The sequence below is a fragment of the Canis lupus genome, chromosome 12 (assembly GCF_003254725.2).
Source record: "Canis lupus dingo isolate Sandy chromosome 12, ASM325472v2, whole genome shotgun sequence".
NCBI classification, from domain to species: Eukaryota; Metazoa; Chordata; class Mammalia; order Carnivora; family Canidae; genus Canis; species Canis lupus.
The window spans coordinates 12149629-12170558 of NC_064254.1; the positions used below are offsets into that span (position 1 = coordinate 12149629).

General features: G+C 39.0%; 3 protein-coding genes across 7 annotated transcripts in view; 1 reads left to right on the forward strand and 2 right to left on the reverse strand.

The window, feature by feature from the left end:
- XPO5 (exportin 5) overlaps nucleotides 1–5131 on the reverse strand; it is a 51559-nt gene extending 46428 nt beyond the window's left edge. Inside the window, 5 exon segments of the mRNA XM_025418868.3 lie at nucleotides 428–610; nucleotides 752–889; nucleotides 1832–1904; nucleotides 3255–3376; nucleotides 4998–5131. Coding sequence (XP_025274653.1) covers nucleotides 428–610; nucleotides 752–889; nucleotides 1832–1904; nucleotides 3255–3376; nucleotides 4998–5102 — 621 coding nt within the window. The 5' untranslated portion in view covers nucleotides 5103–5131.
- Nucleotides 5132–7018: 1887 nt separating this feature from the next.
- The window catches only part of GTPBP2 (GTP binding protein 2), a 45328-nt gene continuing 31416 nt past the window's right edge, over nucleotides 7019–20930 (reverse strand). Inside the window, exons 12-13 of one of the 2 annotated variants that reach the window (XR_007401450.1) lie at nucleotides 20798–20930; nucleotides 13212–14875 (exon numbers count right to left, since the gene is read on the reverse strand). Coding sequence is in view for 1 of the 2 variants with exons in the window: in XM_035697503.2 (XP_035553396.1) it covers nucleotides 8305–8310 (6 nt within the window). In the remaining variant the exon portion in view is untranslated. Of the gene's footprint in view, nucleotides 8311–13211; nucleotides 14876–20797 lie in introns of those variants that run through there. The other variant, XM_035697503.2, reaches the window with a different exon arrangement.
- Nucleotides 13217–20930, forward strand: part of POLH (DNA polymerase eta) — a 28457-nt gene continuing 20743 nt past the window's right edge. For 2 of the 4 annotated variants that reach the window (XM_035697500.2, XM_025418869.3), the window contains exons 1-3: nucleotides 13217–13353; nucleotides 13587–13721; nucleotides 16655–16872. In XM_035697500.2, the coding sequence (XP_035553393.1) occupies nucleotides 13217–13353; nucleotides 13587–13721; nucleotides 16655–16872 (490 nt within the window). Of the gene's footprint in view, nucleotides 13354–13586; nucleotides 13722–16654; nucleotides 17037–20930 lie in introns of those variants that run through there. The other 2 variants (XM_049092578.1, XM_035697502.2) reach the window with 2 other exon arrangements.

Here is a 20930-nt window from a genome sequence, read left to right on the forward strand (position 1 = left end):
AAGAATTTTCTTACTATAAAGCATTATTTTTTTTAACATAGAAACTCAATGACCTGTTACTTGAAAATTAGTTCCAGTTTTTCCTGTCATCTGTTTCTCTTTTGCTTTTAAGTTTTCTTTTGCTGAACTAGACACCCTAATTCCTTGCTGATAGATTAATTTAACCTTAAAAAATAAACAAAAGGGGATCCCTGGGTGGCTCAGCGGTTTAGCACCTGCCTTTGGCCCAGGGCGCGATCCTGGAGTCCCGGGATCGAGTCCCACGTCAGGCTCCCTGCATGGAGCCTGCTTCTCCCTCTGCCTGTGTCTCTGCCTCTCTCTCTCTCTCTCTCTCTATGTCTATCATAAATAAATCTTTAAAAAAAAATAAACAAAAAACCCACTCATACTAGAAAATAGAACTTTTGGGAGATAGGGTATCCCTTACCACTTGCCGGTACTTGTTTACATTTTCTTGAAGTGTGTTAAGTAGAAAACTGAAGATCTTTTCCATGTTCTGGGTTAATGTTTGCTGGATATCCCTTCTTCTTTGAGGGGGCAGGGTCTGAAAGGTCACTACATCCTCTGCCAGTCGTAGAAGGATAAACATCACTAATTCTGTTTGTGTTTCCTGTATCAATAGAAATAAGCTAATTAAACTGAAACATCCTTTTCACTATAGGTATGCCCAAAAGCTCTTTTCTGTTGACAAAACAAACTCCAGAACACCCCCTCCCCCAATAAACTGAATTGGTATAGCTGTATTTTATACCCCTTGTTTGGAAAGGGTGTCCAGTTCTATTAGCATATCAGGCCAATGCTGTGGCCACTCCCGCTTGATCATTTCTACTACGATTCGTGACAAAACATCTTTAATATGGTTCTCCTCTTCCAAAATATCCAGTGTTCCCTGAAAAAGATTAAGAGACAATAAGAGGTTTACAAGACTGAATTTAAAGAACCTAAAAAACCAAAAAAACCTGCACTGTGAAAGTGTACAGAACTCATCAGCAGGCTTGCCTTTTAAACTAAGCAGAGTAAACAAACTTGCTCTCCAGGTCTGAGTCACTTGTCCTGCATTCTCATTAACCATTTTCTTCACTTGAAGCTTAAGTAAGGGCTGCATCAGCTAATAAAGTGACTGTCACATAGAGCAAGGAAGACTTCATTGTTTTCCTTTACAAACCGAAAAGACCCTCACACTGTTTTCATTTTGTAAGAGCGCCAGAGTACAGAAACAAAGAGGACAATAAGAAGCTGATATAATGAAGAGAATTAGGAGAAGCAACTAAATATTTTACTGATAATTCTAGCATTATAAGACACGCAAGAAAAGTATTCCTGGGACTTTGTTCTACTTAAGTTTGATATCAAGTTTAATGAATTAGAATTACTATCAAGTTTCCCAAGAACTAGCAAAATACAAATCCTAAATTAATAATTCTGAAGGGAATTTTCTTCTATTAAAGGCATCCAACTTTGGAGAGGAAAAGATGGGAATTCAACTTTCCATGCTATTTGTAAGAAAGAAAAAAAAAGGCTGTAGATTTTAAGCATGTTTAAAGTCATATCCTAATTCCTGATACAAATCCATCCTGCCTATTTTGTTTTGTTAAAATCATACAGTAAAATTTGGTTTGGAATAAAAGGAAACAAACAGCAAAGTGCAATCTACTTTAAATCTAAGAATCTTGTTCATTTGTTGAAAATGTTTAATATTTTCTGCCCTGTTGAGCATGCTGTTTGACCTATGCAGAACTAGTGAATTTTTACATAAATGCTGAAGAAGTCAAAGTCACACTTAGTCTAAACTACCTTTAAAACACAAGTCTTCCAACCAACCATTCCTTACATTTGCAATCAGCTCCATGACACTGTTCTTCAGATAGACTTTCTCCAATCGAGACATGCTGTTCCACCGAAACCTGGCCACCAAAATGCGTAAGGTCAGAGAACCACATTAGAAGTCTTCAAAAGAGACTAGCTTTGATTCTGTTATATTATGTTAGTGAACTAAAATATTATACTTCTGATTTTGTACCTTTAAAGAAAGGACAAGAACAGTCCATGTTCAACTAAAATGCTGACAACAGAAAAATTCTTGAGAAAAAGTTCTGTATAAGAAGTGGTCCACTAACTGAAATTTACAGGATTTGTACACAGATTAGCTGATTTTACTGATAGACCAAAAGCAAATATCTACCTGGGACAACTACAACAAATATAGTTGCTTTTCAGAAACTACAATGTTGGGGTGCTAGGGTGGCTTAGTCAGTAAAGCATCTGCCTTCAGCTCGGGTCATGATTCCAGCATCCTGCAATCGAGTTCTGCATCAGACTCCCTGCTCTGTGGGGAGCCTGCTTCTCCCTCTCCCCCTGCCTGCTGCTCCCTCTGCTTGTGCGCTTGCTCTGTCAAATAAAAAAATCTTAAAAAAAACAACACATTATTGATACCACTAACTTCTCTCTCTCTCTCTCTTTTTTTTTTTAATGTGCTGGCTTATTTATGAACAGCACAATCCCACAAAGACTGTGGCTAAGTCTTAAAGCTGACTCTTTTGGGAGATGCTAGGGGTAGAAGACTCAAGTTAGGAAGGGTTTTCAGGGATCCCTGGGTGGCGCAGTGGTTTGGCACCTGCCTTTGGCCCAGGGCGCGATCCTGGAGACCCGGGATCGAATCCCACATCGGGCCCCCGGTGCATGGAGCCTGCTTCTCCCTCTGCCTGTGTCTCTGCCTCTCTCTCTCTCTCTCTGTGACTATCATGAATAAATAAATAAAAATTAAAAAAAAAAAAAAAAAAAGGAAGGGTTTTCAGTTTTTCTCATATAATTCTGCTTTGGATTTGCCATTCAGAGAAGGAACATGCTCAAACTTTAAAAAAAAATTTAAAAGCGCAATGCCTAATCAGAGATTTAATTACCTATACAAAAATAAATAAATAATTACCTATACACTCTATTATTTTAAAAAGACTCTGAGATCTGCTGGTATACAGTGGGAGCTCAATACTGATTGAACCACTATCAGCTCATATTTGTAGAATGCTTAGTATGTACTTAGTATGTATTCTACATGGATGAAGAAACTGAAGAAGAGAAAGGTTAAGTCTTGAATAAGAGTACTCTTGAGGTTATGATAATCTCTTGGGAAATCATTCCTTTCTTCTCAGTGATTGATCTTCTCTGCTCACCTAAAGATTATCTCTATGAGTTAGATAAGAAATAAAGACTTGCTCTCTCACAGACTTCAATGGTACTGTCCAAAAGCTCCTTACTTGACAACGTGTTCCAGGATTTGAAGGCCAAAATGTCTGACGATGGCAATTTGTGTTTTCTCAGCCAACCTCAAGCCACAGGGGACACAGATAGGGCACTTTTCTTTAAATTCTTCACAGAACTGCAACAACAAAAGTTAGTATTTCCCTTAGGAGGCAAGAGACAGTGGGGATTAAAAAAATTTTAAAAAACTTCATCTTCTCCACCTGAGCTATATATTTAAACTGCAAAATCTAGATCAATAGTATATGAGTAAAGAACTGGGCAGCCTGGGTGGCTCAGAGGTTTGGCGCCTGCCTTTGGCCCAGGGCATGATCCTGGAGTCCAGGGATTGAGTCCCATGTCGGGCTCCCTGCCTGCAGCCTGTTTCTCCCTCTGCCTGTGTCTCCGCCTCTCCCTCTCTGTCTCTCAAGAATAAATAAATAAAATCTTAAAAAAAAAAAAAAAAAAGAACTGATAAACATTCCTTTCACTTTGATAGTTACAAATTTGCCATGCCCTGGCCAATAACATTGAAAATAGTCTGACCTATAGGAGTTAAAAATTATTTGTTAGAGATGTACTCCAGAAGTATATAGGGGTGAAATGACAACTTCTAGGATTTGATTTAAAAAAACAAAAGGGAGGAGTGGGGGTGGGAAGCAAATGTGGCAAAATTTTTATAACTCTTTAATTTAGGTGTGGGGGTATATACAAGATCATTGTAGTATTATTCTCTTTACTTTTGTGTATGTCTTTAATATTTCATAACAAAAAAACAAATAGAACACAACTGTTTCTCATTCCAAATCTTGTGGCAAACACTGTATGGTGTTAAAAGTAAAGTTCCTTCCAAATGATGTTCACTGTACATTTAAATGATGTGACATCATTTAAAATTACTAAAAACTTTAAAAAATAACGTGCACAAGTGTTTTTCCTAATGGTCATTTCTCACAATCCACACACGTAGTTTGATGTGGGAATGAGTGCGCAATTTATTACCATCCCAATTTGTATTAGCATTCCCAAACTGCAATAGAAGAGTCAGTCCCAAGAGCTGAGCATGCGGACTCAAGAAAACTACTTTCAGGAAACCAAAGTGCCCTTGTTAAAATGCAAAGTAAGTGGTAGAAGTTCATCTTTGCGCAAAATAGCCTGAGAATAGAACAAGTAAAAGAACGTGGGGGGGAGGGTGTGTGAGAATGAGCCCAGAAATAACCCAAGACACAGAAGAGAATTAGTGAGAGGGGTAAGAATGTAAATAAAGTGGCACTAGCGGGGCTGGAGCTCGGCTAGGATGGGTCAGGAAGATGCAAGGAAACGTTTAATGCAGGGGAGACCGTAAAGAATGTAGCTGGTGTTGGGGACGTACGTGACGGGCACGTGCGCCACGGGAAGGCTAGGGGACGTGGGGCTTGGGGTAGTAAAATAGAAGCATCGGGCTGTGGTGTGGGTAGGACTAAAGAGAAGTGGGGAGAGGAGAAGAGAGGGCAGTAGCAAGTGGTAGTGAGAGGAGGAGCAGCAGGGAACCAGAGGGTCCCGAGAAAAGGGCAGGCGCGACTGGCAGAGAAAGCCCGAGTGAGAAGAAGCGCGGAGGGCGAGGAGGGGAAAGGCTAAGGGCCCCCGGGGGTTGCAGTGGGAGGTTCAAGGGCCGCGTGGGCGGGAGACCAGCAGGGCTTCAGGCGGCGGGGCGGGGGGGGGGGGGCGCTGGGGCTAGGGGAGGATCTTGGGGCAGGCCCAGGACGCCGGACCCCTTCTACCTTGAGGGCTTCCAGCCGGTAGCGCTGGGTGGAGCTGGGGTCCATCATGACCGTCACCGCTTTCACCAGCTGCTCGCACAGCGCGTTCACTTGATCCATCGCCATGGCTAGTGCCACGCGCCGCGAGCGCGCACCACGGCCGTCCCAGGAGCACGAGGCACCGACCGCTCCCTTCGGAGGACCACAAGCTGGTACCGGGCCGCGGCGGGCTGGGGGGTGGGGAGCGGGAGGAGGAGCGTGAGCTGCAGAAGCTCCAGCCTGGAAGGAGCGGGGGCTGCGCACGCGCCCGACTCGCCACTGCGCACGCGCCCGCGGAAGTGGCGGCTCCCGTGTGACGGTTGCTCCTGGGTGGGCGGAGCGGAGAGCGGAAGGGCTGCAGTGCGCAGGCGCGCCAACGGCTCTTTTGCGGCGCGCGCGCTGTCTAATCTCAGTTCCGAGGGCTGGCTGTTGAGCGCGCAAGCCCTGGCTAGTCCGGCGGGGCGGTGCGGGCGGCTTCCCCAGCCAGGGTCGTCTGGGACCCGTGGTCCGTTTCTCCGTCATCACGGGGAATAAGTTTCTGGAAGCCGACTGGTCCTCTCCCGGAGACGGGGCAGATAGTCAAGACGCCTTCGTCTTCCTTGAGTGGACAGCGAGCCCGGCATCTCCGGCGTCCGTGCCTGGCAGTTTTTCCAGGTGACTGCCCCATTGGTAAGAGAATTTCGAACCGCTCGGCAGACTTTTCATGTTGTCTTGGCTGTTGGTTTCGTGCTGTAGCAGTGGCTGATGATGACGTTGGGCCAAAATTCGATGAAACAAACGCATGCTTACGGAGACGTAAAGGCCCGGTATGGTTCCCTGAGAGGAATTTTCTTGTGGGAAAGTGGTATTTTAGCTAGCTCTTAAACTTCCCTCTTCGCTTGTGCTTATTTTCGTTAGATGTGTTCTCGCCTGACGGGCACCAAACTTATTTGGTACAGATGGTGATAAGTCGAGATATTTGAAGATGAATAATTGCAATTATTGAAGGCTTGTGCAGTTTGCATCATTTGAAGTGCTACGTATAAGACTTCAGAGCAGTGTAATCCTTATTCGGAAAAGGGGGGGGGGTTTGGCAGCGAGTGTGTTTCATTTTTTTCCATCTTTAAAAAGCTCTTGCTTTCTCCAGCAAAATACATAAACTGAAGACTTCATCAGATTCATTTTCTGTTGAAGTTTGCATATTGGGTTTGTTTACTCAATAAAATGTTTGCTGGACTTAAATCACTGCTTCCTATTCATACTCCATTTCTGCCATTTGCATCTCGTGTGGTACTTCCCTGGTAAGTTTAGTGTATGTGTGTGAAAATGTGTTTACTATTTTTATTCTGGCATCACCATCTGTTCCAGTGCAACACAAAAGCCACTTCATGGTGAGGTGATTTCTGACATGTTATGGTTGTAACTTACAAATGTTTAAAGTTACACATTCTGCCAGTTTTCAGTGAGTGGAATTTATAAGGAATTAATACCTTGATTATTCAGATTTTTAAATTTGTTGTATTCTTTCCACTAATCTTATGTGATTTTTTTTTAAGAGTACAGTTGAGTGCTTACTCAACTGTATAACCTATGTGTCTCATATTTAAATCACCAATTACTGGTGTTTCCATAAGTATCTTATATACTTGAGGTCTATTGTTTCCAGTCTCTGCTACATATTAGAATTGCCTGGAGACCTTTTAAAAATCACAGTGCCCAGGTTGCACCCTGTTTTGTGCTAGCTCAATCTATTATCTTTAATTAATTTAAATAACATCTGAGTAATATTGATATTTGGCTTCTACCACCAGAGATCGTAATTTAATTGGTATTTGTGTGTTTTGTGCTATCTCAGCCTAGCGATGGTAATGCCATGGTTAGAAATGCTTGGGGGCACACTCACTTGGGCTCCAGTGAGCTTCCCACAGACACCTCCTCTGTCCAAACCATAACAGTGACCTTCAGGAAACTTTGAAAGAAAAAAAAAAGTTTATTCTTTACAAGCCCTGGAGATCACAAGACACAGCAGTGAGTACACAGCAAGGTTACAGGTAGTGAGGGAGCAAGCTAGCACAGGCTGGGGGTTTTACTGGGGTTGAGGGTGGCCATCAAGAGTTTCATGGGTGAGCTTATTTATTTATTTTAGATTTTAATTATTTGACAGAGAAAGAGAGCACAAGCAGGGGTAGTAGCAGAGGGAGAAGGAGAAGCAGGCTCTCTGCTGAGTAGGGAGCCTGATGTGGGACTGTCCCAGGATCCTGGGATCATGACCTGAGCAAAGGCAAACACTTGACTGAGCCATCCAGGTGCCTCTTCGTGGGTAAATTTAAAAAATAAGAGCAGGAGGGGCACCTGGGTGTTCAGTCGGTTAAATATCTGCCTTCAGTTCAGGTCATGATATTGGGATTCTGGGATCTAGCCCTGAGTCTGACTCCCTGCACAGCGGGGAGTCCGCTTCTCCCTCTCTTGTCCGCTTCCCTCCTGACTGCCTTCTCCCGCTCATGCTCTCTCTCAAATAAAATTAAAAATAAAATTTTAAATTAAAAAACAGCAGGAATTTAAAGTATAGGAAGAGAGAAAAAGGAAAACAAAAAGCCCAAGCACCCAAAAATGGCCAGTTATTGAAATCAACCAAGAACTCTAAAACAAAGCAGTCTCAGGTTGGGGAGGCAGCCTGGCACTTTATATAGTCTTTATATAAAGTGTATATACACTATATAAAGTCTTTATAAGTGTGTGTGTATATATATATATATATATATATACATATGTGTATATATATATATATATATATATACACACAAATGGCTGTGTGTTTATTCAAGATAGTCATCTTTGAAGTGGATGCCTCAGCAATCCAAGCTTAAATCAGGCATCTGCATTATGAAATAGGGATGGGGGGAACAACTGTCAGAGTTTACACAACAATCTACTCTGTGATGCCAGAGTCAGTGATGAAGACATCAACTGCCTGGATAGCTAGTATGTTAAAAGGGTTGAATAATTATACAGGCTATAGTTTGAAATCCAGTCTGTACTTATCGTCCCAAATTTGAAAGGGTCCAGCCATGAAAATAGGTCAGTGATCTTGACTTTTTGGCTAGCCCTGGAAATCTCTTCAAGGATTTGGGTAATATTGTGAAATGTTTTAACATCTTCAGCCATCTGGTATAAGTAGGTTTGAGCCTGTTCTGAGTTGCTAGGTTGTTTCATATCCAATGGAACCAGTCCCTTAGTCCTGAGAATAAGTCAGTTTAATTAAAGGGTTGTGTCTTATTTCAGAAGGTGGTGGTGCAGGTGGTTCCCCAAGTTAGGCCTGTTGGAGGGAAAAAAAAAAAAAAAACAGTAAATTTAAAGATCTTACTGGCTTTATTCAATGGTTGTGAATTGGGCAGCATCTCATCTAACAAAAAGGAACTCCTGAGAGCTGTACAAAATGAAAGAATTTTATAGGCAGAAGGGGACATGACAAGAAAGTTACTGTCACAGGACGCCTGGGTGGCTCAGCAGTTGACTGCCTTTGGCTGTGTGACCCCAGAGTCTGGGGATCGAGTCCCACATCGGGCTCCCTGCATGGAGTCTGCTTCTCCCTCTGTGTCTCTGCCTTTCTCTCTCTCTCTCTCTCTCTCTCTAATGAATAAATAAAATCTTAAAAAAAAAAAGTTACTGTTAGAGTAGATTGTTTCAAGTAAGCCCACCTTCCTTTGGGGGGAAGGCAGGGCATTAGTGCTGACCGGGAAATTCCAGACTGACAAGGTAGGATTACATATAAGAAGAAACTAAAATTGTAATTGGGTATTCAGTCTTGGTTTGGTGACACTGGCTTAAGTGACTTCTATTTTGGGCCTGCTGTCTCTTAACATGCTTACATGGTGGAAGTATTTGCCTCAGGCATTTAATAAGAGGTATTTCTATGGAAACAAAAGAAGGAAAAACAAAAGTCAATGCTTGAAGAAGATTATAATCCCAGTTTTTGAGTTCTGAAGGCAGCCAGTTGAGCAGATTTCTACATGTCAGGCTGAAAGCATCTTCAGATGGAGTGAGGGCAGGCAGTGCAGTCTGTAAGATTTCCCTAGTTTGCAGTTTGAATGTCTCTGGGAATCTTTTTTTGAGTGGTCTTTTTTGAGTGGTCCATGCAGCAACAGGCACAAAATTGTCTATACATGAGCTGTTGTGGTGATTTAAGTTTATATCAAGTTGTCCCACTTTAGCTTGCATGGTTTTGGGAAAAGGCAGTTTTAGTTCTTGGTGTTTCCAAGTCAGATGGGTGGGAGAACACTTGGAAATGTTAGTTTGGAGAGTTGTAGCCAAATATTGGAGGAAACTAGAAGAATTCAGGATCCAGTCTACTTCAGAGGTGGAAAACAAAACCTCAAAGACAAATAAAAGCAGTAGAATCTGATACCCACAATGGTGTATTACTGAAACATTCTTTGTCTCACAATCAACTCTGTTTCTATCAGAGATAGTTAAAATAAAGCTAATTTGTTTATAAAATAAATCTAATCTCAGTAAACTTGGCTGATTATTTACATAATTGGAGTAAGAATAATGAGGACCATATAGACTTTTAAGTCTGCTTTGCTGGATTTTTTTATTTTTTTAAGATTTTATTTATTCATGAGACACACACAGAGAGGCAGAGATAGAGGGAGAAGCAGGCTTCTCGCAGGGAGCCCGATGCCAGACTCGATCCCCGGACCAGGATCACGCCCTGAGCCAAAAGCAGATGCTCAACCACTGAGCCACCCAGGCATCCCTGCTGGAATTTTTCATAAGGAATCTCAGATTGTCTTCCTAGCCTTGAGAGGCTTTTAAATGTTCAATTCAGAAATATGCTAGTAGGTCTTTCCTTCAATACCTATAAATTCAGGTGAATTCCTCTCTTTTTGAGGTTCCTCAAATACCCTGAGATTCCTGAGCTTGCCAGGAAGTCACCATCTCATTACTCACCTGGTCAAGGCTGTTGGATCTGTAAGCAAGGTGCCAGGCTGATTTTTTTCCATGGAGCTTTATTGGCTCCATAAACTCAACTTTAGTTTTTTAACTATTGTGTCTATGTATGTCTTTCTCAAATATGACATTACAGTGAATATATAAATATTATATTTATATAACCAATGTTTCCAATTGTGTCCTGTTATAAGAACAGATCCTTATTGAATTTATGCAGATAATTCTATTGCCATGAAAATAAGAATATTCACTGACAGTTTTCCAGTTCTGTAGGGATCAGATAGGGAGAAAAAGTAATTGTATCATGAGTATTCTCAAAAGTATCCTATAACCAAATGCTGTAAGTCAGACATAGCTTAAGAGAGGAGATTTCCTTAAATATGGAAAAAACAATATTAAAGAACCAAAAAAAGTGATCCCTGGGTGGCGCAGTGGTTTAGCGCTTGCCTTTGGCCCAGGGCGCGATCCTGGAGACCTGGGATCGAATCCCACGTCGGGCTCCCGGTGCATGGAGTCTGCTTCTCCCTCTGCCTGTGTCTCTGCCTCTCTCTCTCTCTGTGACTATCATAAATAAATAAAAATTAAAAAAAAAAAAATAAATAAAGAACCAAAAAAAAAAAAGAACCAACAATGTTTCATATAAAAAGTCATAAAAATTATAATCATCCTCATCAGCTCATTCAGTCCCATGGAATTTTTGATTTTTTTTTTAACAGTTTTAAGAAACCATCAGTTTCTCTATCAGTTCTTATCCAGTTCAGTGATATAATCTAAAAGTTACCAGAAACCTGTATTCTAGAGTACTTGTCAGGGTCCTTCCCATGAATTTCTAAAGATGAAACACATTTGCAAACAACTGTAAATGACAAAAGACTTTTAAAAGTCCATACTTAAATATAAACAAACAAATAAATAAAATAAAAGTCCATACTTAAAGATCTGCTGAGAGTTAATTATAATGCAGTTGACAAGGAAATTTGGTATTTTTGTGACACATTAACTTTTTTTATGAGTTGGGGCAGAGGTAGAGAAAGAATCTCAAGCAGACTCCATTCCCAGAGGGGAGCCTGACACAGGGCTTGATCTCATAACCCTGAGATCATGACCTGAGCTGAAACCAGAGTCAGACACTTAACTGACTGACCCACAGCACCCCCAAGTGACACAAAACATTTTAAAATGATAATCGAGGGCAGCCCCCGTTGCGCAGCGGTTTAGCGCCGCCTGCAGCCCAGGGCGTGATCCTGGAGACCCGGGATCGAGTCCCACATCAGGCTCCCTGCATGGTGCCTGCTGCTCCCTCTGCCTGTGTCTCTGCCTCTCTCTCTAGCTGTGTCTCTATGAATAAATAAATAAAAAATCTTTAAAAAAAAATAAATAAATAAAATGATAATCGAGGGCCCTTAGGTGGCTCAGTTGGTTGGGCATCTGCCTTTGGCTCTGGTCATGATCCCGGAGTTCTAGGGTAGAGCTCCTTGTCATGCTTCCCACTTAGTGGGGAGTCTGCTGCTCCTCTCCCTCTGTCCCTTTCCCTACTCATGCTGTCTCTCTCTTTCTCTCTCTCTCTCAAGGATAGAATCTTTAAAAAAATAAGATGATAATTGGAATTAAGATTGATAACATCAGAATTTGAGTAATTTCATATAGTTTCTGGAACACATATATCCATATGAGGATATGCATAAAGAAGGTTTAGCATTATTTTGTATTTGACACTGCTTCCCATGTAATTTAACATATCATTAACAGGTTAACCTCACCATCTGAAAGTAGAGCATTCCTATGAAACCTTTCATAAGCCAAAATGGTGTAAAGCCAAAAAGCAGTTAACCTTTTGTTTATATGGAAAAGTTTTTGAGCATTCTCCAACCTAAAAAATAACCGTCTTTACACTTTTCGATACTTTAGGACACATTTTGCTATCAGATGCATAAAATTAATGAAGAGAAAGCCAGATGCTCACATAGTGCACAAAGCTATGGCTGCTTGGTGCTGAAATGCTGAGCATTGTTCCTGGGGAAGGAGCTTGATGGTGCTACTCTTGATTTGTGACAAGTATGCCGCCTCTGTAATGGTTCACTGTAAAACAAACACTGTTTTCACCTTTCATCTTTTTTTCTGTAAAGGAAAAATCCTCTTCAGATATCTTTTAGAGAAAAGAGGTACTAATGTGGATCTTTCATAAAAGTGAAGTGGCATGAGGCAGACTTTCAAAAAGGCATCTGTAAGCCTAATTAATTTAACATCTGTCTTTTTATAGAGAATAAATCTTTTGAGATGTTCTATGGGCCCGCTGAAAAGTCTAAAAGTTAGTTTGAGGTCAAAAAGACTTCATTTATGAGACAGCCTGGGTGGCTCAGCGGTTTAGTGCCGCCTTCAGCCCAGGGCCTGATCCTGGAGACCCGGGATAGGGTTCCACATCAGGCTCCCTGCATGTAGCCTGCTTCTCCCTCTGCCTGTGTCTCTGCCTCTCTCTCTCTCTTTCTCTCTCTCTCTCTCTCATAAATAAAAAAAATCTAAAAAAAAAAAAAAAAAGACTTCATTTAGAATTTGATTTTTGGGAGAAGTTTGTTAAAAATATAAAAAAAGGTTTGAAACCCCTTGATTAAATAGGACCACAGGTCATTGTGAAACAATACTTGGTTGTCTGTTTAATCAAAGTGACGAAGACTTTGTAAGCAAATATGGCAAGTTAAATAGTTGTAAAAAAAAACCTTAGCCCTTAATAGAGAAGACTCCATTTTCTATGGTAATGAAAGACTTGAATCTTTGTTTTCCAGGCAGATTACTTAAAAAGATGAAGAAAAATTTATCAGGAGCCGACCAGTAGTTCAAGTAAACAACACCCTTGAAATAAATGAAAGGAAAATAAATTTTTGTTTACACAGTACACCATTGATATTAAAGTGTATTTTTAAAAACCCTTATAACAATTCACTTTTTAAAATATATTTATTTTTAAATAATTCACTTTTATCCAGTTTGTTACATAAGGTAAAATTCTCAAAAAAAAAAAAAATAAGGTAAAATTCTCTTTAGAATGAAAAATAAGGGAAGACTGAGGAGACATGATGACTAAGCTTTACTACCTTCCTAAAATTGTACCAATTTATTCTTTTCCTACCAGCAGTATATGAAAATGCCAATTTCATTATTGTTAGTATTCACCCTCATGATAACTCAACAATGGAAGAACAGAAATAAGTTTTCCTTGGCACTTTGGATTAGGTGTCTTTTCTGACCATAAAATATTGTCTTACAGAAAAATGGCTACTGGACAGGACCGGGTAGTTGCTCTAGTGGACATGGACTGTTTTTTTGTTCAAGTGGAACAGCGGCAAAATCCTCATTTGAGGAATAAACCTTGTGCGGTTGTACAGTACAAATCATGGAAAGGTGGTGGGTATGTATCATAATTATTGTAACTGTAAAATATTTTAATCCATGAGAATACATGGCAGTATGTTAGGTCCTATTTTTGAGATTTCTTAACGGCTGTATTTGAGATGGAAGAGTGGCATCTGTGACCAAAAAGTTTCTATTATGTTAAGTTAAATGTTATTTTTGCTTGTGATCATGTAATACTTTTCTGTTTCTCTCTCTCTCTCTCTCTTTTTTTTTTTTTCCTAACCCTAGAATAGTTGCAGTGAGTTATGAAGCTCGTGCATTTGGGGTCACTAGAAGCATGTGGGCAGATGATGCTAAGAAGTTATGTCCAGATCTTCTACTGGCACAAGTTCGTGAGTCCCGTGGGAAAGCTAACCTCACCAAGTAAGAAGATTGCTTAGGGGAATGGAAGAATTGGAAATAATATTCCATGAGACTAGGAACTGATGTTTCAAATTTGCTTTGTGTAAATAACATTTGAAAAAGTTCCCTTTGGACAGCCAGCTTTTCTCTATGAAATGAAAATAGATTTTAATGCTGTGTTTCAGGAACAGTGCAGAGTCATTAAAACCTGTAACAGTTGCTGCTCTTAACACCCTTTCGGTTCCTTAATTATTTAAAAATTGGCTTTATAATTAAAACAACACCAATTCCCATGTTCTCAGGCCAAAAGTCTGAAATGTTTGAAGTAATTAAATTGACTAAAACTAAGTTTTTCCAGAGAACGATGAGTCAAACTGACATTATAGTGCAGTATCTAGAATTGCTTGCCTGAACTGAACAATCTCAAAGGAGATTACCTACTCTGTGTTCAAAGTGAGCTGCTGCTCCCCCAGATTTTAGAACATTAGTCTTAGAATGGAGACATATCTGGTCATTAGCCAAGTTAGAGGTAAGTACAAGCACCAGCTATTATAATAATCCTAATAGTATATACTGAGGATATGTCCTATGCTAGCCTGTGTTAAGCTCTCCATGGGCAAAATCTCTTAAATTTTAAATTATAAGGTAGGTTCTGTTGGGATGCCTGGGTGGCTCAGCAGTTGAGCATCTGCCTTTGGCTCAGGGCATGGTCCTGGTCCGGGAATCGAGTCCCACATCAGGATCCCTGCGGGGAACCTGCTTCTCCCTCTGTGTCTCTACCTCTCTATCTGTTTCTCTCATGGATAGATAAATAAAATCTTAAAAAAAAAAAAAAAAGAGGTTCTAGTATTACCCCTCACCTCCATGAAGAAACCAGTTTAGAGAGGTTAAATAAAATCACACAACTAGGAAATAGAAGGCTGAGGAATCAGGGATTTTTTTTTTAGATTTCAGTAGCCACATTCTCATATTAAACTTTACCTTGTAATATGGTGTGTGTAAGTCTTTGGCTTAAGACTTGAAACATCCGGGCAGCCCCAGTGGCGCAGCGGTTTAGCGCCGCCTGCAGACCAGGGCGTGATCCTGGAGACCCTGGATCGAGTCCCACGTCAGGCTCTCTGTATGATGCCTGCTTCTTCCTCTGCCTGTGTCTCTGCCTCTCCCTCTCTCTGTCTCTATGAATAAATAAATAAAATCTTAAAAAAAAAAAAAAAAAAAGACTTGAAACATCCCTGAACTCACCTATGAATTACAAGTCTAAAGTTGACGTGCCATAACCTATTCACCCTGGAGTTATTGCCAGAAGACAGATTTGACTGAAGATTAATATCTTAACCCTAAAGTGAAATTAATTCAGTTAATGGACATAACACTAAACTGCATCGAACAGAATTTTATGATGATGAAGACCGTGTAACTTCCCAGAAATATAGTTGACTTCCGAGTCTGATTTCGAAAAGCCATGTGCTTTAAACTGGAGTGTTTATTTTACTCTTAAAATCTTCATCAAATAGGGATGCTTGGGTGGCTCAGCAGTTTAGCATCTGCCTTTGGCTCAGGGTATGATCTCCGGGTCTAGGATCGTGTCCCACATTGGCCTCCCTGTGAAGAGCCTGCTTCTCCTATGCCTATGTCTTCGCCTCTCTCTGTGTGTCTCTTATGAATAAATAAAATCTTTTAAAAAAATAAAATCTTCATCAAATAATGAGCAAAGCCAGTTTTACCAAGTTTAGGAATTAGTGTATAGACCAGAATTACTAAGACCTGGCAATTTAAAATTATTGTTTTAATAATTAACTTATGATACCAGCTTATAAAATATGATTTGCAGAAGTGTATACACATGAAATTTATCAAATATTTTTAAGATACTTTGGAATAATTTGTTCAAGCGGCTGTGAAGGAACACCAACTACTATGATAAGGTGTTCTTCCCTCACTCTGTATCATGTTCTCATGCTCTTACACACACTTGTACTTTTTTTTTTCCTTTGAGGTCTGATTATCCTTTGGTCAGCACAAATAATGATTTAAAAAAAGAAGCCAAATATTTCTCTAATTCTTTTGAGGATTTTTTAGGACAATAATTATAGTAGTTTTTATAGATGTTTTTGTGAAATGGTGTAAATATTTCCATTTTTATGATAGATTTACCAGGAACAAAGCAGGTTCAAAGCAAAGAAAATATGCACATATTGCCATAGGAAACTAGTTATCTACAGCCAGAAGAGCTACTTGTTATGTTTTAAATAGAAGGTATACATGGTAAAATAGTATCCCCCAGGGAAGGCTGTTTATCTTCAGCTTGGTAATTTGAATGTTAGTATACCCAGAAGTGATTGGACTTGGTTGGGTGTGTGTGTGTGTGTGTGTGTGTGTGTGTGTGTATATATGTAGCAAGGACCAGCTCACATGCTGACCCAGCTCACTGTTGAGTGAAGTATAAAATCCATGTCACTTCTGTTAACTTATAGTGAGAAATACCATTTTAAGGAAGACCAGATACTTGGGTTCATGAATCAGGGCAATGTTTCCTGTAAGTTATCTCTTATTTGAAGACAAAAGTGGAAGCAGAAAATACAATGGATGTATGAAAATAACAAAAAGAATAGGTGATCTTGGTAAAATGTCATTAAAGCATTTCTTTCCTCTTTGGAGAGATCCACAAAAACATGTTTATGGTTTGGATGCTTTCCACCTTCATAGTGCTAGGGTCACTAAACATGTTTGCCTCCATGGTTCTTCTTTTTCTTTGCTTCTGTTATTGAACATATGCCTGCACATTTACCCTTCGTTTACATTACTATCTGATCTCTGCCAAGCCATTCCTCCCTTTAAGGAGATCTTACACTGGTTATGTATATGATTTCATTATAAGATGAAAGGATGGGGGCTAACAATCTCAATGTTGCCTTCATTTATTGCCTACACATGATAATCCTTACACTTTTTAGGTACCGGGAAGCCAGTGTGGAAGTGATGGGGATATTGTCTCGTTTTGCTGTGATTGAACGTGCCAGCATTGATGAGGCTTATATAGACCTGACCAGTGCTGTCCAAGAGAGACTACAAAACCTGCAGGGTCAACCTATCTCTGCTGACTTATTGCCAACCACCTACATTGAAGGGTTGCCTCAAGGCCCTACAACAGCAGAAGGGACTGATCAGAAAGGTACTTCCATAGCATCATAATTGCTTCTGCTTCCTGCTTTTGGAACCTGCTTTGCTTGGTCACACTGATCCTTCTTGGATTGATTGAAAGGAAACTTAAACAACAATCTGAACGAATCACAAGGACTCACATGGAAGGATATACAAATTCTCTTATTTTTCCAGGTATATGGATGTTGAAAAGCTGTGAAATCTGTATGAAATCAGGTTTCTCTTTAAATATAACTGAAGCAGGTTAGAGTTCTAGCAGTAGACTGAGCACGTCTGTCATTTGTAGGTTAATTTATAGTATTGTGCCTTGGTTTCTTTATCATTTAAGTTTTTTTTTAAGGGGGACCTCAAGTACAGGGAGTTGAATGTCACTCAAAATTTCTTATCAATTTATAGTAAAATATTGGGGCACCGGGATAGCTCAGTTGGTTAAGGTCATAATCCCAGGGTCCTGGGAATGAGCCCCACACAGGGCCTCCCTGCTGAGTAAGGAGCCTACTTTTTCCTCTCCCTCTACCCCTCTGCCTCCCCACCCCCAGCTTGTGTGTGTGCTCTCTCTTTCTCAAATAAATAATAAAATCTTTTAAAATTTTTATAGTAAAATATCAATGGGTTGTGCAAGGTCTCTTGTATTATTTTCCTTACTTTCCCTTTCATAATGATTCCCCCCACTTCCTCCCTACCTGACCCACCCTTTGGTATGCACTGATGTATCTGGTATATCTTTTTGAATTTGTATATGTCTTTACAAATTGTACAGCGTTGCTTTGTGTATGTGCTTTTAAAATTTGTGCTTTTTAATTAAAAGATAGTATTGTGTTATAGATCTCATTCTTTTTTTTTTTTAATTTTTTAATTTTCCACTATAGTTAACATACCAGGTAGATCTCATTCTTTTTCTTAATTTTCCTTCAATGGTGATTTTATAGGTCTTTCCATGTGGTTGTATTTATGTGTAATTGATTGCTTTTATTGCAGCTTAATCCATGGTATGGATCTATCATGTTTACAGACCAATCTTCTAGTGATGAACTCATTCGTTACTTCTTATTTTTTACTGTTTATATGATAAATGTCCTCATTCATCCTCTTATGGACCTATGCAGAGATTTCTCTGTAAAATGTTTTCAAGTGGAGTGCTAGGTCATAAGGCATACACATATACTTAGTTTGACTCAGTACTTCCAAGTCGTTTCCCAGAATGGCTGTAGCTGTTACCCTATACCCGAAGTACACAAGAATGCCTATTGCCCTCATACCACACCAGCAATTAGTATTTTCTAATGTTTAAGAATATTTTCAATATGATGGCTATAAAGTGGTATTTCATATTTTTGGTTTATTTAAATTTTTATTTCTCTATCAATTGAAGTTGAGCATTTCTTCATATACTTGTTAGCTAATTGAGTTTCTACTTTGGTGAATTTGAATTGCTTATTTATAATCTTTACCTAGTTTATCATTGGACTTTTTTTTTTTTTTTGGCAAGAATTCTTTGTATATTGTGGTTATTAGTTCCTTCGTTTTTGACATTGCAAATATCTTCTCCCAAATCTGTCATCCACAAACTTTATTTATGCTTTGTTGAATAAAATTATTTTAGTCCCTCAGTTTTCACCTTATGCTTTATGCATTTTGAATCTTGTTTTAGATATCCATTTCTACTAGAAGTTTATGAAGACCTTTATTATAGAACCCATCTTCCCAACAATTACTTATTAAGTAATCCATTCTTTCTCAATTTCCCATGTAATACTAGGTCAATTTCTGTAATATCCTATTTGTCTGCTTCTACTCCTGCTCCAGAAACACACTTTTTATTACTGTTTGTAGTATATTTGATAGGGATTCCCCTCTGCTTTTGTTTTTCAAAATTGTCTTAGGTATAAATGTGCCTTTGTTTCTCAGTGTGCATTTTAGAATATATTAGTTGAATTCCTCAAAAAATTGTGATGGGATTATATTGAATTTATATATTACAGATTTAAATATACAGAGAATTTATATATTACATTTATATATTATAGAATTTATATATTGAATTTATATATATTTATATACTACAGAATTTATATATTAATATATTTATTATATTGAATTTATATATTTATATAATTAGCTATATATATTACAGAGGATAGTTTTCTTTTTTTTCTTTTTTCTTTTTTTTTTTTTTTTTTTTATAGGCTCCATGCCTAGTGTGGAGCTCAGTGTGGAGCCCAGTAAGAGGTTTGAACTCAACAACCCTGATATCAAGATCTGAGCTGAGGGCAGCCCGGGTGGCTCAGTGGTTTAGTGCTGCCTTCAGCCCAGGGTATGATCCTGGAGACCCGGGATTGAGTCCTGCGTCGGACTCCCCGCATGGAGCCTGCTTCTCCCTCTGCCTGTGTCTCTGCCTCTCTCTGTGTGGGTCTCTCACAAATAAATAAATCTTTAAAAAAAAAAAAAAAAGATCTGAGCTGAGATCAAAAGTCAGACACTTAACCAGCTGAGCCACCCAGGTGCCCCAGAGAGGATAGTTATCTTAACGTTAACTTATGCCATCCATAAACATACCACCAATCTTCTGGTCTTCATTTGTGTCCCTTTTTTTTCTTTTTCTTTTTTTTTTCAATTTTTTTTTTTTTTTTTAAGATTTATTCATTTGAGAGAGAAAGCAAGAGAGCAGAGGGAGGAGAAGCAGGCCTCCTGGAGCCTGACATGGGACCCAATCCCAGGACATAAGGATCATGACCTGAGCCAAAGGCAGACATCTAACCACCTGAGCCACTCTGGCCCCCTTTTTTTTCATCTAAGCTAAAGATTTTTATCTGTTTTAGTATTTTTACTTCTGAAATATGTAATCCATTATATTTTCCTTTTTTTCCTCATCTACTTTTATTGATATAATCGCATAAAGTGGACAAATCATAAGTGTATATACCGTGACTAATTTTCACAAAGTAAACCCACTTTTGTAAGAAACACCCAAATCAAAAAACAAAATGAGAACCTTAGAAGACACACCTGCCTGCACCTCCAGTCACTATCCCTCTCCCCCTTTTCCTATAGTAACCACTGTCCTCATTTCTATTTAGTTTATTTTTAAACTTTATAAAATTGAAATCATACAGTGTATACTTGAGTCTGCTTTCACTTGGTCAATACTGTTTTTGTGAGATTCATCCATTCTGTTGTATGTAGTTGAGTTTGTTTACTTTCATTAGTGTGTAGTATTGTATTACATGAATATGCCACAAATTATGTGTTTTGCTGTTGGATATTTGGGTTGATTCTAGTTTGGGGCTACTAAGACTAATAATGCTGCTATGAACATTCTTGTAAATATCTTTTGGTGAACAAATGTATGCATTTCTGTTGGGTATATGATTAGAAGTGTTCAATTGGAGGGTTTGCCTAAAACCAGTTTTAGTTTAATTGTAGTCAGCTTTAGTAGGTACTACCAGTTTTCCAAAATGGTCATACCAATTTATAATCCCACTAGTAGCATATATGAAAGTTCTGGTTGTTTCACATCCTTTTAACACTTGTTTTTTTCTCTTTTGCATTTTAGCCATTTTGATGTGTGTGTAGTGTTATCATTGGTTTTAGTTTTTATGTCCCTGGTCTTAATGAAATTGAGCACCTTTTGTAAGTTTATTCACCATTTTGATATCTTCTTTCATTAAGTGTACCTATTTAAATCTTTTGTCCATTTTTGTTGTTGTTGGATTATCTTGTCTCATTCATCTACAGGACTTCTTTATATAGTCTGGAAATGAATCCTTTATTAAATATATGTATTGCAAATATATTCTGGTCAGTGGCTTGTTTTTCATTTTCTTACTGGTGGCTTTTGACTAACAGAGGTTCTTAACTTTAATTTGATACATGTATCGTTTTTTTTTTTTTCCTTTATGGATAGTATTTTTTATGTCCTAGTAAGAAATACCTACCTCAAGGTTATGAAGCAGGTCTGCATCTCTTCTCGGCCTTTTGGCTAAGATCAAGTGTATGAAGCAATTCTGCTTTTTCTAGAAACTTTATTTTGCTTTTCACATGTAGATTTATAATCCATTATGTGTGGGT